General features: G+C 33.1%; 1 protein-coding gene across 2 annotated transcripts in view; it reads right to left on the bottom strand.

The window, feature by feature from the left end:
* The window catches only part of LOC140437648 (uncharacterized), a 53,448-nt gene extending 45,213 nt beyond the window's left edge, over positions 1-8,235 (bottom strand). The window contains exon 1 of one of the 2 annotated variants that reach the window (XM_072527278.1): positions 8,080-8,235. In XM_072527278.1, coding sequence (XP_072383379.1) covers positions 8,080-8,209 — 130 coding nt within the window. In that variant the 5' untranslated portion in view covers positions 8,210-8,235. The remainder of the gene's footprint in view (positions 1-8,079) is intronic. The other variant, XM_072527277.1, reaches the window with a different exon arrangement.
* Between the last annotated feature and the right edge of the window lie 12,169 nt (positions 8,236-20,404).

The following is a 20,404-nucleotide window of genomic DNA, read 5'->3' as shown; positions in this document are numbered from 1 at the left end:
TCTGTTATAGAAAAAAGCATAGCTAAGCATATTATTTGGGCACCTTCACAATGGCCAACTGTTTTTGAATTATCTCGTAACATTCCTGAACCTTATGCAGTTCACCCCATGCTTCATAAAGATTTCACATCATGGGGTGACATATCAGACAAATATTTTAAAGGAAATCTTGCAGGAAAAATAAGCAAAATTAGATTTGCTTCATTCAAGAAGTCTGAACCAACTAAGAAGTATACAAAGTTTTCGATTGCTTCAGATGCTCAAGAGGAGATCATACACATCAGCGGTAAAGTAAAGAATACGCCAAATTGTAACTTATTTTCAAACCCTTTGTCAATTTCCGCACAAAAATATAACGATCTTAACGAATATTCAAATCTACCTAGAGGTAATAGTGTAAATGATGTCCTTCCAGAGACTGACGAAGAAGTTGGAGTTGAACTTTAATATTGCTGATGTGTTTTTTATTATTTTTGTCATAAACCTCACTTATTTTTTCGTAGAAATAAGGTATTTTCTAGTAACTTGAACTATTTCTTTTTGTCTTTTGATGTAAAATGTCTTGTATATGTATCCAATAATGATGCAACGGATAGAATAAAATAATATCAGAATTTAAGCCGAGAATGACTTATATTCTCCTAATTTTCACAAAAGACACTTCTAATGGCATTTATCTCATAAGATAAATGCATTATAATAAATTTCACGTTGTCATAAGATTACTCGTATTTGGTAGATAGTTTTAACAATCTTTCGAGAAAAGACATATTATTGCACAATATTGGGAATATTTAGTAGCATGTCATTAAAAACCTAGAGTTCATTGATCTAATATTCGTGATTTGTACAATTCTTGAAAGAAATTACTTGAATTTAAAAATAAACACAAAGGATGTTCATTAAAAAGCTATATAACACGATAGGTATAACTTCCCTTTGTTGGTTTTCATCCGTTCTCCTATAGTCATTGTTGTTTACAAATTCTCCCCCAAACAATTAAAACCGTTTAGAATATTAAATAATCAATCAGTGGGTATAAAAAGTAGCAGAAGCCACACAACATGATGGCATGTTTTGAATAAATTTATACAAAGAAATGCGTGAATTTCCGCAATCCGATCATACCGGTGCATGGCACTACGAACTCCATCAAAGGGAAAAGACCTGAAGGCGAAGACCCCCAAGGATTGATTTAACTTAATTTTGTCTTCCTAGCAACCCTTTACATAAAATATTTACTCTTAGAAATTCGTGGTTTTGTGAAAGAATGTCAACGATTATAAAGTGCCGTAGTGAAATCGCTATAAATTTACGGATGTCATGCATTTCCTGATGTACTTAAATAGTGAATATAGAGTTTTTGATTAAAGATTTACCGTATATTGTTTAGACATTTCAACTTATTACACTGCTCAAAAATATTAGAAGATATTGGAAAAACAATTTTCTATATTTTTTTCATTAAAAATATTATACAAATTAAACATCCAAACTTTTAAGTCCATTTTATTCTCCTAGTAGGTTAATAAATACCTTTTGACATGGTAACAAAGAGACCAAAGTCACCTCTGTTGACCACATTAGTTATTCCATTCTGGCGCGTCCACATTGCGTATCACTTTAGTGATAGATGCCCGGATGATAATGGGTCGGAGCGAATCGAAATTCAGAAGATTGTGAGCCACCTTCATGAAATATTACACGAATCCCTACCTATAAATACCGATAAAGATGACAACAATGGCCAAGACAAAGATCTTTAGTTTGATTTCAATAGCAGAAGTGGCGGCTTACTTTTCCAAAAGTACTACACGGCAGAGGGCAGCAGCTGTAACAATCAAGGTTAAAACTAAATATTTCCCCAATACGCTAAATTCTAGATACTGCCAGGTGGCAATTTTACTTGACTACGTAGACTATGACACTGCAAAATTACTTTGCAAGTTTTTGGAAAGTCACCAACACAATCATGCTTCCTAATAAGGGCAAACTCTTGACTGATCTCAACTCCTACAAACCGATTTTTTTCAATACTTGCTTGGTAAAGTCTTCGAGAGAATTCTTAAGAAGAGACTCTCGGATTTTACAGCTAAAAACAATATCATTCTCCCATTCCAATTCTACTTTCGGGAAGGTCACTTACCTCACACTATGTTCACTGAATGCATCACCCTCCAAATATAAAGTCTAAACAGTACAAAATTTTCACTCGATGTTCATAAAGTCCTTGACCAAGTCTGGCATACCACACTGATGTAGAAACTACTGAACATAGCTTTGACACTTGGTAAAGGTCATAATTCAACTATATATACCCTTTATTTCCAAAGCAGGTATGCTCCAAGGTTATATTCTCTAATCTCAGATATACAAACAATACCTGCCTTTCGCAGACGAAGCTGCTTTCGTAACAACATCACGAGACACAGATGTCATAGCAAGGCGTGCTTAAACTTATCTAAACCACATTGATAGGTGCTATAGGAGATGTAGAGTAACACCGAACCCAAGTAAAACACATCTCTTACCTACCTTTAATGATCCAAACCTGAGCGGCTACCACAACCAGCAAGCTGAAGAGGGAATTGTCCTGGTGCTAGTGAGAAATCGTCTTTAATTCAGCGATCAAATCAAGTACCCGGGAGTAGTGTTTACTAGAATTTTACAATGATGACAAAATCTGAGATCAACCAGTAACAAGGTCAGAAAAAGAGTCAGTCTGCTCAGTGCTTTATGTCGCAAATTTGGACGGATGCAAGAGAAAACACTCATACAGCCTGTGATTGAGTATAGAGTAAATATATATGCTCTGCTCAATCGAGAATAGACATAAGAGCTGTTTGTCTGACGTATTTCCGCAAAAAGTAAATTACCAATATACAGACTTTATCTGTAGGTTCGACTCTGCTCGAACTCATGAACTATTGAATATCCCAACCATAACTGAGAGATTCTCTGAGATCGAAACATTCTCAAAACTCCCACTTATCCTTCAGAAATACTCCAGACATCCTAAAAAACTCTTTTCTTTCTACAAAACTGCTAACGTCTGCCAACAAAGAACTCCCTGACGAATACATCGACACCCTGGAGATAATGCCTCTTTAGTATCGCACCTAGTTAAATAGGTGATGCAGTGTTCAACTAAAAAATCTCCGGAAAAAGAAAGAAAGAGATAAATTTCAAGGTCGAAAACGAAATAGTAACGATATCTATCCCAGCACGAAATGAAGATGCTCAAGAAAGTTGTTTAAAATGAAAGTATTTTAAAATCAAAGTAAACAAGGTTAACAAAATCGGATTGACGAAAAACGAAAGGACGAAATTATAACGCAAGAAATTATGGTCCTTATTATTGAAAGACGAAACCCAACTGAATACATTAAGTTTAATAAAATCATGAGAAAATAGTATTTTTTTCTTCTTCTTCCTCTTTATAAGCAATTCTGTTTAAAAAAAATATTAAAATTCTTTATAAAAGGTATATATTAAAAACCCAATCGGGCTATATCAAAACGACAAAACGTTTTCGGAATCCATATCCCATCATCAGTGTCTAGCTGTACATGTTTAGAGCCACTAAATATCTGGGTAAAAACCCGTTAAAGTTTATTTTACATTATTAGATCTTATATGTTAAGATGTTAGAGTTACCAGTGGATTTGATAACATGCCAACGTAAGACTCTACATGAAGTTGCAACTTCATGTAGAGTCTGACGTTAATAGCAAACAACCTACCAGAGCTTTAAAATAATAGTTTTTTCAAAGGTATTATTTCCTTGTTCACATCCCCGACAAGTCAAAAATGCCTTCAAGGATTATAACAAAATGGAAAATCCCTCAAAAAAACTGGGAACTTTTCAGAACCACTGTTAGGGGAAGAACCGATGAATTATTCTATAACAATGACATAGATACTTAACTGAATCTGTTGAGGATGTATTGGTAAATGCGTGATTTATCCTTCCAGGAAACCTGTTCCCTGTGGAATAAATCGTGCAAAATACTACTCAAACAATGCAAAAAAGCATTTAATACATTCCAGAAGACCTGTACGACCACGGACCTAATAACTTTTAAAAAACTTAGATCCAAGTCCAGGCGTATTTTAAAAGAAAGTAGGAAAGCCTTATGGAATCACTACGTTAGTTCAATCACAAAAGACACTTCATCCGAACAAATGTGGTCAAAAATAAGACTGTTCTGAAGCTATTTTCTTGTGGCATCTTAATGGAATTTACTATTTTTGATGAAAATAAGCCACAATTTAAGTTTCTTTTTGACGTTTCGATTTCCACTTTGGAAATCACTTTTAAAATACACAACATTAATGATAAGACGTATGAAAAGTGATATTACATCTATCAAAATTGCCGCCATTTCCCTGCAGGATTAAACAATTACCGATAATCAACATATTGCAGATATCTTCGCCTCCAACTTTTCGGATAAATCAAAGATTCTGAATCTTAGCAATAACTCAGATACCAACATATCCAGCTCCAAAATGTTTTCTAACACCAGTTCTATTAATCTTTCTTTTAATCTCGTAAAATTAAACGAAGTTATCTTCTAATTAAATAACTCAGCTGCCGGTCCAGATGACATTCCATCAGTATTTTGAAACAATCTTTATCCAGATACATAACTCAAACTACTAATTTATATAATAAGATCTGGTCTCAAAAAGAGTTCCCAAGGTTATGGCGACAAGCAACGACAATTTCTATTAGAAGTATTGACTCATCTCCAAATTTTCTAGAATCATATAGACCAATTTCTCTCACTTGTTCACTATGTAAACTGTTAGAAAAGATGGTCAATAAATAATCAACAAGAATTTTAATCGAAGATTAGTAGAAATCACTAGTATCTTAGATAGACTAGCTAGCTTAACCTTACAATTATCAAAGAGATATAATATACAAATATACGCCCCAACGATTACTCACACTGACGAAGAAATACGAAACGACAAGGAACAAGTCGTGGGAGTCGGTGATAGAAATGAGAGGGGAAATAGATAGGGGATAGAGAAAGACTATTTTAGTTTGCACACTACCAAAACATTCTTTAAGAAAAAATCAAACAGAAAATGGACTTGGGTAGCACGAAATGGAATCACTAAGAACGAAATTGACTTTATTCTAACCAACAGGATTGCTACAATAAAAGATGTCACTGTAATGAATAAATTTGAAACAGGCATCGACCATAGACTAATCAGAGCTAAAATTGTTCTGGATCTAAAACTAGAAAGAATAAAATTAATCACAAAACCAAGAGTAACTAGTGTGAGTATTATCAATCTAAAAGAAAACTCAGATCACTACTAAAGGACAATTGATGAAAGAATACATGACCAAATCGACAGCTCTCAATTAATGAAAATCATCCTTGATAGTGCCAAAGAAATCGGAGGCCCGCAACAACAAAATCTTTATAGTAAACTGTCTGATACAACTAAAATAATACTAAAACAAAGAAGGAAAATCAAAGTAAGCAGCAATATGCGGAAAATACAATAGACAGAACTTTTTAAGACAATAAGGAAAAGTATTAAGGAAGGCATAAGAAAGTACAATGAAAGACTGGTAGAAAACGCAATCAAAAAAAGGAAAAACTATAAGAAAACAAGAAAAGTATTAATCATTGGGAAGAAGAAAATCGTTGCTCTAACAAACGAAAACACCAGAATTACAGACAGAAATGAAATAATACAACTCGTAACTAAATTATACAGTGAACTAGACAAAGCCATTAACACACTTAAAGAAGTAATCAGTAACCAAGAAGATGTACCAAAAGACCTTCCGGAAGAAGTAGGATCGACAATTGCAAAAATGAAAAGCGGTAAAGCAGCTGGAATAGATGTTATAACAGTGGAACTGCTTAAATACGCTAGCAATAAAACCTGAAAAATCTTAGCAGGCATACTTACGAACTGCTTAAGTCTAGATGCATACCAGACCACTGGAATACAGCAAACATAATTCTCATTCATAAGAAAGGTAGCAAAGAGGATATCAAAAACTACAGACATATAAATCTACTACCAATCGTAAATAAGATATTCACAAAGATCATCAACAACAGATTAACAAACGCATTAGCTGCACAGCCGAGAGAACAAGCTGGCTTTAGAAGTGGATTCAGTACCATAGATCATATTCATACACTTCGAGAAATAATGAGTAGAGCTAAAGAATATGAAATATCGCTAGCATTAACCTTCATAGATTTCGAGAAGGCATTCGATTCTATATATCCTAAGGCAGTAATAGAAGCTTTGACCAACCAAGGCATTGACAAACCGTACATAGAGGAGACGCAATATTACCAAAGTTCTTCACTGCAACTCTAGAAAATATATTCAGCAAATTGAACTGGCAGAACAAAGGAATATCCATTGATGGAAAATACCTCAGCCATCTAAGATTTGCAGACGACATCGTTATAATTGCTAATAATCCTGCAGAATTACAAGAACTTATAAGCGACCTAAATGCAGCTTGAAATGAAGTTGGCCTAAAAATAAACTTGATAAAAACAAAAACCATGTACAACGAGCTAGTGGATGTCCAAGATGTAATAATAAAAAACACTGCACTTGAGACAGTAGACGAGTATGTATACCTGGGACATAAATCTGGCTCCTTACTTCCAGAAATTAACAGAGGACTGAAACTAGCTTGGACATCATTTGGTAAAAATGCAGTTATATTCAAATCGAAGATGCCAATCCACCTGAAGAAAAAAGCATTCGATCACTGTATACCAATGGAGCGATGCATGCTAAGTATAACAAAGAAAGATCGAAAAAGAATAAAATGGATCAGACAGAAAACCAAGGTTATTGATGTAATCCATAGAATTAAATCTTTAAAATGACAGTGGGTGGCATTTAGTGAGAAGAACTGACAATAGGTGGTCCACTAGAACTACACTGTGGTATCCAAGAGGCGTCAAGAGACCAAGAAGACGTCCAAATTTAAGATTGGACTATGACATAAAGAAACAAGCCGGTAGAACATGGCACACAAAAGCGAATTTTAGACAATCATGGGCAGATATGAAGAATGCATACGTAAGGAGGCTACACCATAATCGGTAGAATATGCTGATGTCAGTAGGAAGACGTCAGATCCATGGTTAAAGAAACTGAGGAGGTTTATCTGCAGAAATCTTTCGTGCTGCTGTTTCAAAAATAATTGTAATTGGATCGCCAATTTTTGGAAGGAGACGTAATAAGAAGAAGAAGCCATGTTCGCATCCAACATCCGGAACTACATAGATAAATACTACAAGAAAAAGAAAAAAGTCCTTTTATAAGATCAACACGATATATAAAATGTTTACTTATGTTACGTTAAGCAGAAAAACTTTATGTGAAAAATATGAAGAAGCTAGAATGTATTAACTATTGAAGACAACTACATCTCTTTATTCACTATATACAGAATGGCCAGATGAGTACGAAACAGAGGCATTATCAGGAAAGGTGACATTTTTGAAAAACCCAGCGACTTGTCGATTGTTGATTAAGGTAGGACAAATTTTTTTGGTATTTTCGATGATTTTACATTGATCCCTAAGCCAAGAAGCCCCTAAGAATCATCCCAACATTTTTCAATGGCAATGGGGATCAAATAAGATATCGTTAAGTCCCTGCAAATTCCCTATACATTATTAGTCTTTAAATTTTTAGATTAAGAGCAAAGCCAATCTTCTCTCTGCACATACTCATAAAAGACGAAACTTCGTGAACGAAGTAAACGTGATATACCAAAATAAATATCAATTTTATTGTTCTTTAAATGCTAGTAGGAAAAAAGTTATTACAGAATTTATTAGTTCTGTACATGTATTATAAGACATAATATTATAATAGACAGACACACAACAAAATTTAATATATAGAAGAAACTTTTCTCATCGCGGGGGAGTCATCTTTCTTAAATAGTGATTGTTCTGTGATTTTTTATGTATAGAGTGCCAGTTAATCGAGTACAGTGACAATGTTGATAGTAATGTGCAATCTAATATAGGTCCTATTACAAAAGCTAACAACCACCTGTTCCGTAGGTCTTCGTAGCCAATTTTCTGACATCCACCGTAGAAAAGTCCACTTCCTCATTAGAATTCACCCTCCCTCCACTTCCCCACACTACAACTAGTCCGATCACTAGCCATCTCCATAACATTCCGACCTGGTGCACGTGCGAACCCTTCGAAGAGGGCCCCAAAAACTAATCTCGAGGACGTTTCCGCATACTCTGATGGGACTCCTCATGGTCCGAATGATAATTTTTTTAACTGTTTCGGTGATTGATCAAACGCGATCGAGCTGCGCTTGCGCTTGTTTGGGTTTGTCTGGTTGCTATTGTCGATGCGGACAATAACAACAATGATCATATGTGGGTATAATGGACTTTCGTGTATGTATCGGGTGAGCCAAGTTATGAAGAAATAACGGGAATAATGCCAATATATGATTTTCTTGCTGAATGCAAATGAGCTTTTATTTATAAACAGATGAAATAATTTTTATTTTATTGTATAATGGCTAATTACATATATATATATATATATATATATATATATATATATATATATATATATATATATATATATATATATGTATATATATATATAAAAGTAGTCCAAAATTTTTTGACTAGTTTGGAAAAAATATATGTAAATACTTTTTTCTTTTTGGGTGTGGTAGTCAATAAAAACAGAGCTTTGCTAAGGCGTACTATTTATTCTGAATCCAAGCTTTCGGTGGTTTTTTGCCACCTTTATCAAGGTCTACAAAGAAAATTACTATGTTGTAACAAACTGAATGGTGCCAAAAAAAAAGGCTATAAAAACTATAAAAAACTTACCCGAATGTAAGATTCGTGGCATAAACAACAACGTTAAATAACATGATAATACTGAAAATCACGAGTTTCTTCTTCCCTTGAAAATATAATCATTACTCTTGAAATAGTTAAACATCTTCAAAGCCTAAAAAATAATTCATCTCCTGGTCTCGACGTAATATCTTATTTATTTTTGAAGAAATGTTCTGATGCTTTAGCTTACCCACTATATGTGATTATGTCATCATTCACCACACATATTTTGCCGCCTATATGAAAAACCGCATCTGTAACACCAATTTTTAAAAAAGGGAACAAATTGAATCCTAATAACTATCGTCCTATCAGCTTAACACCTATAATATCTAAGATAATGGAATCTATTATTGCCGAGACAATTTCTGATTTTCTGTATCAGAGGCAATATGTTAAAATTTATTTCAAATTTTCTTCAATCTCGCAGCTTCACAGTTCGATCAGACAACGTTAACTCAGATAAAAAAGTTCAAGAGATCGGAGTACCACAAGGATTAGTTATAAGCTCAACCCTTTTTCTAATAGCCATAAACGACATACTTCAACAATGATCACCGATTGTTAAAGGCTACATCTATTCAAAAACTCAGAAAATACAGAAAAAACTCTACATCTATTCAAAAACATTTACAACAAACAATCAATCAGTTAGAATCATGGTCTAGGACTATCGGATTACAATTTTCACCGACAAAAACTAAATGTATTTTATTCACACGAAAACATAACACTCTAACTCCACATCTGAAGCTATATAATCAAACCCTCCCATCAAACATACAGAAGAACTTAAAAAATCATGCCAAGCAGGATTAAATTTTATGAAAACTATTTCCAGCAAAAACTGGGGAGCAGATCAAGATACACTATTACATGTATATAAATCTTTAGTTAGATCCAAACTCGACTATGATGCGATAGTTTATTCATCAAGCAAAGTATCAGTATTGAAAACCTTAGAAACTGTTCAAAACACAGCTCTACGAATAGCTACAGGTGCGTTTCGAACAACATCAGTTGAAAGTTTACAATGCTTAACGGGAGAACCACCCCTAAGTTTAAGATGCAAATACCTTTCTCTCAAAAGAACAAAAACGCAGAGAACACCTTACTTATACCTATACATTCACAGATCGATTTCAAGACACTTTCTCTACAACAAGACTAGATCCACCATTTTACGAAAGAGAAACCTTCATGACCCACATCTTGAATTTCCTGAAATTCTCCCAACAAATTTCCTAACTTCTCCACCTTGGTTAATACTAATTCCCAAGATTAATACTAACCTTAGTATATATAAAAAAAAGTGAGACTATAACAGACCTGATCAAACAATCATTCTTAATAGAAATGGAAACTTATAAAAATCACTGGCGCATCCAAATCTTCAGACGGTGTCGGTGCAACCATCCTCACACCCAATACATCCTTAAAATTTAAATTCAATCCCATTACTTCGTCATACACTGCAGAGTTGTTTGCAATATTACAAGAACTTATCCACATAAAAGAATCGAAACAGTCCCCGTCTCTCATAATAACCGAATCAGTAAGCTCACTTCACACTATCAAACGTTTATATACCAATAATCCAATTGCCTCACATGTCCAATCAGAAATAGATATTCTAAATAATAATAAGATCACTGTTGACTTCATGTTTGTTCCATCACATTCAGGTATACAAGGAAATGAAGAAGCAGATGAACTAGCCCGCTTAGCATCCTTTAGCCAGGACTCCATTCTTATTAATGAGGTTTCTTCAGATGACTTCAAGTCAGAAACAAAATAGAAGTGTTTAGTGCGTGGCAAAATCATTGGAGTGCATCACAAAATAAATTCAAGGAAATTAAACAATTAGTAGAACCGTGTCTCCAATCCACAGCGAATAGACACGATCAAGAAAGAATAACACGTTTGCGACTAGGACACAGTAACTTTACACATAAACACCTCTTTACGCGAACTGTGCCACCAATATGTGAAAACTGTCAAGTAACACTCTCCGTGAAGCATATACTAACTCAGTGCAAAACATATGAAGCAGCAAGATAGAAGCACACTATCCCAAATAATATAAAGGAAGCCTTAGGAAAAAACATGAACATTAAAAACACAATAAGTTATCTTAAAGACTCAGGACTGTATCAATTATTGATTTTTTTCTAACTTAACCTGTATTATATTTTTTAGGTCACTAATAACCCTTGTGGTTACAGCGTAAATAAAAAAAAAAACTCAACGGGCTTTCGAGTTAAATTTCAGATTCGCTAATTATATATTATTATTATTATTAACAGCTAAGCGAGAACTTAGTATAATGATTTAAGATCTAGAAAAAAGAAGTACGAAAAATAGACCCTAAGAAAATAAATATAGTTATTGCAGACACACATCGGAAATTAATATAAGCGGGATAAATACAGAGCATGTCCAACAATATTTATCTTCTTATGACAAGTTATCAGGTTAGATAAAAGTAACCAAACCAGAGAAGTAAAGCGAAAAACAAGAAAGATTTTGCTTCATTTGGAAGATTTTTAAACACCATTAAAATCTAAAAAACACCTTTTTACTTAATAACGAAGGTAATTAATCCATGTGTCATATCTATTTCAATATACTGGTCCCTGATAATGACATGCACTATAAACAAATTAGATAAAATAAAGAAAATTTAGAGAGAACAACAAAATGTGTCTAGCACAGATTTTCAAAATTTACAAAAGATCTACAAAAAGGAACTGAAAGTAGCAGCAGAAAAAGTTAAAGCAGAAGCGTGTAAAAATCTAGATAGTGAACTTGATACCAAGAAGTTTTAAAAGAAGACAAATACGTATAAAATAGACTAACCATCGAATCACCCATTCGCCTCACGTATTTCTGTTTCACCAAAAATTTTGTTTAAGCCAGAAGAAAAGGCACATAGCGAAATATATTTTCTGAAACATCAATTTATGTATAACGTAGATCGTATATCCTTAATTATGACAAATAGGGTATTAGGAAACATATCGCGGTATTAACATTTGCTTTGGATAAAGGTAATTTACCTTTACTTTGCATTTATTATTTATCGAATGGTTTAAAATTGCAATAATGTAAATAATTTTTATAAGTTAAATATAGGGATTCCCTTTTCGTTACCACCATTTCTATAATTTCTTTAACAACAGTACACCAATATCATTGACTCATATTACCCAACAGTCAATAAAAATTTTGCGACAATCACAAATTATTTTGTTTGTTTTAAAATGCAGTCTATACGAGTATACTAGCAATTCTTCTAAAAATGACTAATCTTTTGTCGTTAAAATTCCATTATTGTCGAATTTAGCCATCGAAACCGCAAAAGATTACACCTAAATTGTAGTAAATTATTGTTTAACCACACACAGTATTTTTATATCGCTTACGACAGTTTAAACAAGTAGCGTATGAGTATATAGATTTAGATTATTTTATAATATGTAGTAGTATATAAAAAACACAATACGCAAACAAATAATATATGAATTATTTTCATTGGTATTCCCCGTTCATAAATTGTTGAGAGCACGAAATGTGCCTCAAACTCATAAAACGGTCTTAAACCATAGGCGTTCCTGAGGTGTTTATTCATTAAATAATAATATAATATTTTTTAATACTGTTATATATATATATATATATATATATATATATATATATATATATATAATATTAATAATATTTTAATACTAATATATTTAGCAAAAAAACAATTAAAACTTTCACGGCTAATGTTATGTAATTATATTATATTAATAAAAATAAGAATTTAACCATTAACAATTTTGTAAATAAGAATACCTTATCTCTTTGGATATTTCAATACTAATCTTCGCGTTTAATCACTTTACTAGAAGACCTGGAATTCATATCCGAATGTACTATTCGTCGCAAGATAATTAAGATGGAATTCCCCAGATTTTTAATAATATAATTATATTCGAAACTTAACTTGAAAGGGTGAAGTTATTACGAACGAAAACAATTTTTTTGTTTAGTACGTTTTTGATCGCATGTAATTTACGGCTCGTCGGTGTGTCCGCGTCTACGGCAGTAATTAGCGTCTCGAATATTTCTTTTGCGAATTATATGCAGTGCGTGAGTGATTTTTTATTCCATATACCTACGAACATATACGTACCTTTCGCTCGTGCTCGTTTTGTTGGATTGTTTGTGATGGCTTCATCATCAACATCATCAAGTTTTACACCGGTACTGTTGCGTACAGTCAGTAAGTCTGTCTATTCACCAAGAGAGAAGACTATTGTCCTGAATGTTCACGATACTCTGGTTTCTCAGAATCCCACAAACACTGTTCGCAACATAGTCGAACGTTGTGCCAACATGACTGGCGTAGGAGAGTCAACTATATATAGGTTCCTATCAGAAAGAAAAAAACACGGTATAGCTAACTCAAACACAAACGAACACTTAAAGAGAGGGAAAAAGCCTATTGAAATTGATGAATTTGCCAAAAATGGTATTCGAAGGAAAATTCATGGATTTTTTTTTTCAAAAAAAATATACCAAAACTAAACAAAATTTTACAAGTAGTTAGAGACGACCCGGATTTGCCTCATATCGGACGAACTAAATTGTGGCAAGTTTTAAAAGAATTAAATTTTCGGTGGGAGAAATCAGACCGAAAATCACTTTTGATTGGCCGGGAGGAGATAATATGTTAGAGAAGAAATTATCTAAGATCCATACGAAAATTCCGGGCTGAAGGAAGGCCCATCTTCTACCAGGATGAAACGTGGGTAAACTCAGGTCATACTCTAAAAAAAATTTGGTCACATAAAAATATATTAAGCTTCAGGCAAGCCTTTATGGAAGGTTGGTCTACTGGTATCTCCCCACCTTCTGGTAAAGGCAGTAGATTAATTTCTCACATTGGCAGTAAAAAAGGATTTGTTAAGCATGGTTTGTTGGAATTTCAGTCCAAAAGCACAAAAGAATATCACGAGGAGATGACAGCTGATGTTTTCGAAGAGTATTTTGAGCAGATGATTGAACACATACCACCAAATTCAATTATAGTATTAGATAATGCACCTTATCATTCACGACTAGTAGAAAGACTTTCAACGACTGCGTGGAAGAAACAGGATATTCTTGACTGGCTGCGGAATAAGTATCTGCCTTACGAAGATGGAATGGTGAAAGCAGAACTTCTAAAAATTGCCCGGCAACACAAATCTAAGTTCAAGTAATACGTAGTTGACAAAATGGCGGAAAGGCGAAACATTACAGTCCTTAGACTTCCACCCTACCACTGCGAAATAAATCCAATTGAACTCATTTGGGCACAAATGAAAAGTTATGTGGCTAGAAAAAATACGTTATATAAAATACAAGCTGTACGTGAATTGTTATACAAGTCTTTACAACATATTACAGAACAAAACAGGAAAGATGCAGTAAGGCATGTAATAGAAGAACAAAAAATGTGGGATCTTGATAACATAATTGATGCGACCGTAGAGACACAACCGCTAATTATTAACCCTCAAGATGACTCGGATTCCGAAGTTGATCCTATTTATTTTGAATTTGAATAGTTTTCTAATAATTCTTAGTATGCTATGTTGTAACTACAATGTTTAATTACATTTAATAGCAATTACCATTATTTAAAGTAGTGTATGGCCTCCATTATATTTAAAGGAATGGATACACTAAACCAGTTCTAGGAAAACGTTAATAAAGGTTATTAGTAATTTAGTAGTTCAGTTCAAATGCAAATGATACTTAATCTATACGTATAAGTAAGAGATGGCAAAATAAATTTTTTATGCCTAGTTTATTTGATTATCCTTTTTGTTCTATTTTACAACCTTTAATAAAAATAAAACGGTTTAATTAATAAAAATAATTTACACAATTAATGTGCACAATATTTTGTGAATATATTTTGTGATCATTTAAGTCCAAATACTAGTTATGGCCCACACGAAGAATATGATCATATAAAATTAGTAAGAGTAATCTTAAAGGCACGCACGCACTTAACGGGATCGGCCGGCAACGGAAACTCATCGCTCCAGATTGGATTTAAATGCCGTAAAGCGCATTTAACCCTCCTGTATTGACCTGGTAAAAATTACCAAAATTACATACACCCTTACTAACCTAGGTTTCTGAGACCGATTATTAAAAACAGACCGAAAAATTAAACACTTTGTTATATGCTGTTATGGTTTTATTAGACTCCATGAGCAAAATGTTAAAAATAAGCAATTCATAAACAAAGAAACCAATTAAAAAAGAAGAAGCTTATTTGTGACGACCAGTTATAGGTACTATCTTCACAATGGAGCGATAAAACCACCCGAATGGTAATAAATAATTTAAGATACACCGACGACACAGTTATAATTGTAGACAGTTTAGAGAGCTTGCAACATTTACTTAACAAAATATCAGCTGGAAGAGATCTATTGGGCTTAAAAACGAACTTCGAAAAAACAAAGATATTGGGGGTAAATCGATATCCAAATCAACCAGTACACATTAATTTATACGGAACAGAAATAATTAAAATTTCCAAGTTGGATAACAAGTTTCCAACCTGGGCAGCTGGATCGATGAGCATCTTAATCCCGACTTAATCAGAGTCGGATCAAAATAGCCAGATCAAACTTTTTTAAAATGCTAGTTTTCTAAGTGATAGATTGCTCGATGTACAAATAAGAAGAATTTTAGAAAGTATTACATATATTGCGCATTTTTGTATGGACGCTAAAAGTTAGTGGACTGAATAGATTTGAGGCAATTGAAATGTGGGTATATCGAAGAATTTGAGTAACTTGGTCTGTCTATACCCCAACTTGAGCTAATTTAAATCATTAAAAAGTATAAAATGGTATATCTTGGTCATGTACTTAATAGGACAAGATAGATATAAATCCTTCAACTCATAATAGATAGTAAGTAGACTCAAAACAGGAGGCAGGCAGTGCTCTTGGCTTAAAAACATACGAGATTGGACAGGTTAGGTAATTAAGATAATGTTCCCTACTTTAAAGCATTTTATAAATAACTACCCAAACAAATACATTTGAATCTTAAGAACGTTCATTTATTAAATAAATAAAGTAAGGTCTCTTTTTATGCGAATTGTTTTTATGCGATTTTAGAGTTGTGAGGTTTGTATTTCATCCAAAAATTTGTATTTAAGGCTGTTTTATCGGTGCACCAAAACCTAGGGACAGTGTTTTCTCTGTTATTTACTGACAAAATGTCTCGAAATTTGGACACGTTATTCGAAATTATGTTCCCTTTAAACTGATGGTTTTACTTTTTTTATTTTTTTGAAACTTCTGATGAAAAATTGGAATATACTGTTTAACGTTCTATTATAACCAAACTTTTTACGCCCATCACTCGAAAGAGTTTTTTTTTCTGTAATCGTTGATTTTTGTTTCACCTTTCTGTGTCTAGTAATAATCGAGAAAAGCGTGTTCCAACTTTAAAGAAAATTGCTAAAAAATACTGAAATCTAATAGTGAAACGTGTTACTCATCATCGGCGCTTAGTTTCATCGTTATCGCCTTCGTGACGTCAAATCTCATGAACGTACGGTCAATTAGTTCGTGTTAAAACTAATTTGAATGGAGAATAATGTATTTGTTGTCATTAAACTACCCGTCGGCCGGCGGCACTGAGTAAAGATGGTCTCGCGTAAGCAGTGTAGAAAAGTAAGTGATACGCCCATTTCAAATCGCAGTGTACTTGAACTGCTAAAACAGCCTTAACTATTATAAATAAATATTCACTACTCACATCCAGATGTCAGTAAAGTGAGCCTTTGCAATTTGGGGATTCTCTTGTTACATGATGTCCCTTTTACATCATTGGGAGTTTCGCATTGAAAGGTATAATCTGTTATAATTTTAACATAATTTTTTTCTTAGCGGTGCTTCGTCTTATAAGTTGTTCAAAATTTTGCTGATTCCAAGTTGCAGTATAATAAGCAGCACGGTTTTCGGATTGAAAGATTTCAAGTGAGTGTCGTAAAGTTTTATTTTTCATTAGAAGAGGTTATAGTCATCTCAATATCGTAAGTCTAATTTTTTTTATTTCTTTTTTTTTAAGATTTTATTTAGCCCAATGGAGAACAAAAAACTTCAAAGACAATCAATTTCATTGAAAACGAAAATTGCAATTTTAGATCGCTTAGGAAAAGAAGAACGATCTACGACAATTGGAAAATATTTTAATTTAGGCAAATCAACTGTAAGAGCAATTAAGAAGAATGAAGTTGCTATAAGAAAATCATAATTACTGGTACAATATTAATCGCCAAATTTTCATCTATTCTCCGTTCACAAATTGTTGAGAGCACGAAATGTGCCTCAAACTCATAAAACGGTCGTAAATCATAGGCGTTCCTCAGGTGTTTATTCATTAAGTAATAATATAATGTTTTAATACTGTTATATATAATGTTAATAATATTTTAATACTAATATATTTAGCAAAAAAACAATTAAAACTTTCACGGCTAATGTTGGTTATTATATTATATTAATAAAAATAAGAATTTAACCATTAACAATTTTGTAAATAAGAATACCTTATCTCTTTGGATATTTCAATACTAATCTTCGCGTTTAATCACTTTACTAGAAAACCTGAATTCATATCCGAAGGTACTATTCGTTGCAAGATAATTAGGATGGAATTCCCCAGATTTTTAATAATCTAATGGGTATAAAGATACCGGCTTTGGCACGTGCCTCGTCTGTTCAGTTTATATTCGAAACTTAACTTGAAAGGGTGAAGTTATTACGAACGAAAACAATTTTTTTGTTTAGTACGTTTTTGATCGCATGTAATTTACGGCTCGTCGGTGTTTCCGCGTCTACGGCAATAATTAGCGTCTCGAATATTTCTTTTGCGAATTATATGCAGTGCGTGGGTGATTTTTTATTTCATATACATATACGTACTTTTCGCTCGTGCTCGTTTTGTTGGATTGTTTGTGATGGCTTCATCATCAACATCATCAGGTTTTACACTGGTACTGTTGCGTACAGTCAGTAAGTCTGTCTATTGTAAGTCTGTCTATTCACCAAGAGAGAAGACTATTGTCCTGAATGTTCACGATGCTCTGGTTTCTCAGAATCCCACAAGCACTGTTCGCAACATAGTTAAAAGTTGTGCCAACATGACTGGCGTAGGAGAGTCGTATATATATATATATATATATATATATATATATATATATATATATATATATATATATATATATATATAGGTTCCTATCAGAAAGAAAAAACACGGTATAGCTAACCCAAACACAAACGAACATTTAAAGAGAGGGAAAAAGCCTATTGAAATAAAACAAAATACCAAACCTAAACAAAATTTCACGAAGAAGATTTATTTTAAGTTAGAGACGACCCGGATTTGCCTCATATCGGACGAACTAAATTGTGGCAAGTTTTAGAATTAAATTTCCGGTGGGAGAAATCAGACCCAAAATCACTTTTGATTGACCGGGAGGAGATAATATGTTGGAGAAGAAATTATTTAAGATCCATACGAAAATTCCGGGCTAAAGGAAGGCCAATCTTTTACCAGGATGAGACGGGGGTAAACTCAGGTAATACTCTAAAAAAAATTTGGTCAGATAAAAATATATTAAGCTCCAGGCAAGCCTTTATGGAAACTTGGTCTACTGGTATCTCTTCACCTTCTGGTAAAGGCAGTAGATTAATAATTTCTCACATTGGCAGTGAAAAAGGATTTGTTAAGCATGGTTTGTTGGAATTTCAGTCCAAAAGCACAAAAGACTATCACGAGGAGATGACAACTGATGTTTTCGAAGAGTATTTTGAGCAGATGATTGAACACATACCACCAAATTTAATTATACTATTAGAAAATGCATCTTATCATTCATGACTAGTAGAAAGACTTCCAACGACTGCGTGGAAGAAACAGGATATTCTTGACTGGCTGCGGAATAAGTATCGGCCTTACGAAGATGGAATGGTAAAAGCAGAACTTTTAAAAATTTCCCGGCAACACAAATCTAAATTCAAGAAATACGTAGTTGACAAAATGGCGGAAAAGCGAAACATCACAGTTCTTAGACTTCCCCCCTACCACTGCGAAATAAATCCAATTGAACTCATTTGGGCACAAATGAAAAGTTATGTGGCTAGAAAAAATACGTCATATAAAATACAAGCTGTACGTGAATTGTTTTTACAACATATTATAGAACAAAACTGGAAAGATGCAGTAAGACATGTAATAGAAGAAGAACAAAAAATGTGGGATCTTGATAACATAATTGATGCGACCGTAGAGACACAACCGCTAATTATTAACCCTCAAGACGACTCGGATTCCGAAGTTAATCCTATTTATTTTGAATTTGAATAGTTTTCTAATCGTAATTATATAAGGTAAGTAATAGTAGTTGTAATCGTAAGGTATTAAAGGGGAAAGGCGCAAAATGTCGCCTGTCAAAATGTTCAATGTGTTTTAAATGTATCTTTTTTTTTTCAAATCCTAAGAAAACTAAAAAGCATTTTTGAAAAATTTAAAGGCGGAATGAAATATTTCTTAGAATAAATAAAAAGTTTCTTTTTCATGCAATATTTTCAATTAAAAATTATACTATATTTTCTCTTTTATTTTCACCCCTGTTACATAACATATTAAAATAAACATTGTAGAAATTTTCAGGGACTTTCTGCCCTCAGTAATAATGTAATCTTTCATTCTGCAAAAATATTTATTAGTTTTCTCCGGATTCGAAAATAATGGAAACATTTAAAACACATTGGAAATTTTGCCAGACGACATTTGGCGCCTTTCGCCCTAATTAAATAAATGTATCTTTTACAAATGGCAAGAAACTTTTTATTTTTGAATAAAATAAAGAAATTCTATTAAAAAATACAATTTACATTTACAAAGTAAGTACAATTTAAAAAATATATTTATTTAGTTCAAATAAGTGTTTCAATCATATACTCTACGACACTGGTCGGTCATCTGTAACTATTCAAAATACCTTCGTAATAGGATTATAAGGTATTGTATTACTTCAGATACAAGGTAGGTTAGTCGAAAACATCTTAAACCGTCAGTTTCAGGTTGGTTTTTACTATTATATCGTATTACCTATCCTCTCTCTATTTCAGTTCTCGAATTAGGGTTAAACTTGTAGTGAGCTATCGACAAATTGTGAACCGATTAAACTCAAGGGATGTATTATTAAAAAGAACAGAAAGAGCCATCGCAATTTGGATTGAGGAACTAATTCACAGAAAAATTCCTGTAAGTGAGTATTTAATCCAGGAAAAAGCTCTTCAGTTTTATGAGTTAATGAAACAGTCAAGCCTCCAACTTCCACTTCCCAAGCTGATAAAAAATTTTCAGCTAGCAAAGGACGGCCTATCAGGTTTATAAAAAGAAAGGAATTTCATAATATCACGA

The sequence above is a fragment of the Diabrotica undecimpunctata genome, chromosome 3 (genome assembly GCF_040954645.1).
Source record: "Diabrotica undecimpunctata isolate CICGRU chromosome 3, icDiaUnde3, whole genome shotgun sequence".
NCBI lineage: Eukaryota > Metazoa > Arthropoda > Insecta > Coleoptera > Chrysomelidae > Diabrotica > Diabrotica undecimpunctata.
This window is presented reverse-complemented; position numbering and strand designations above follow the sequence as displayed.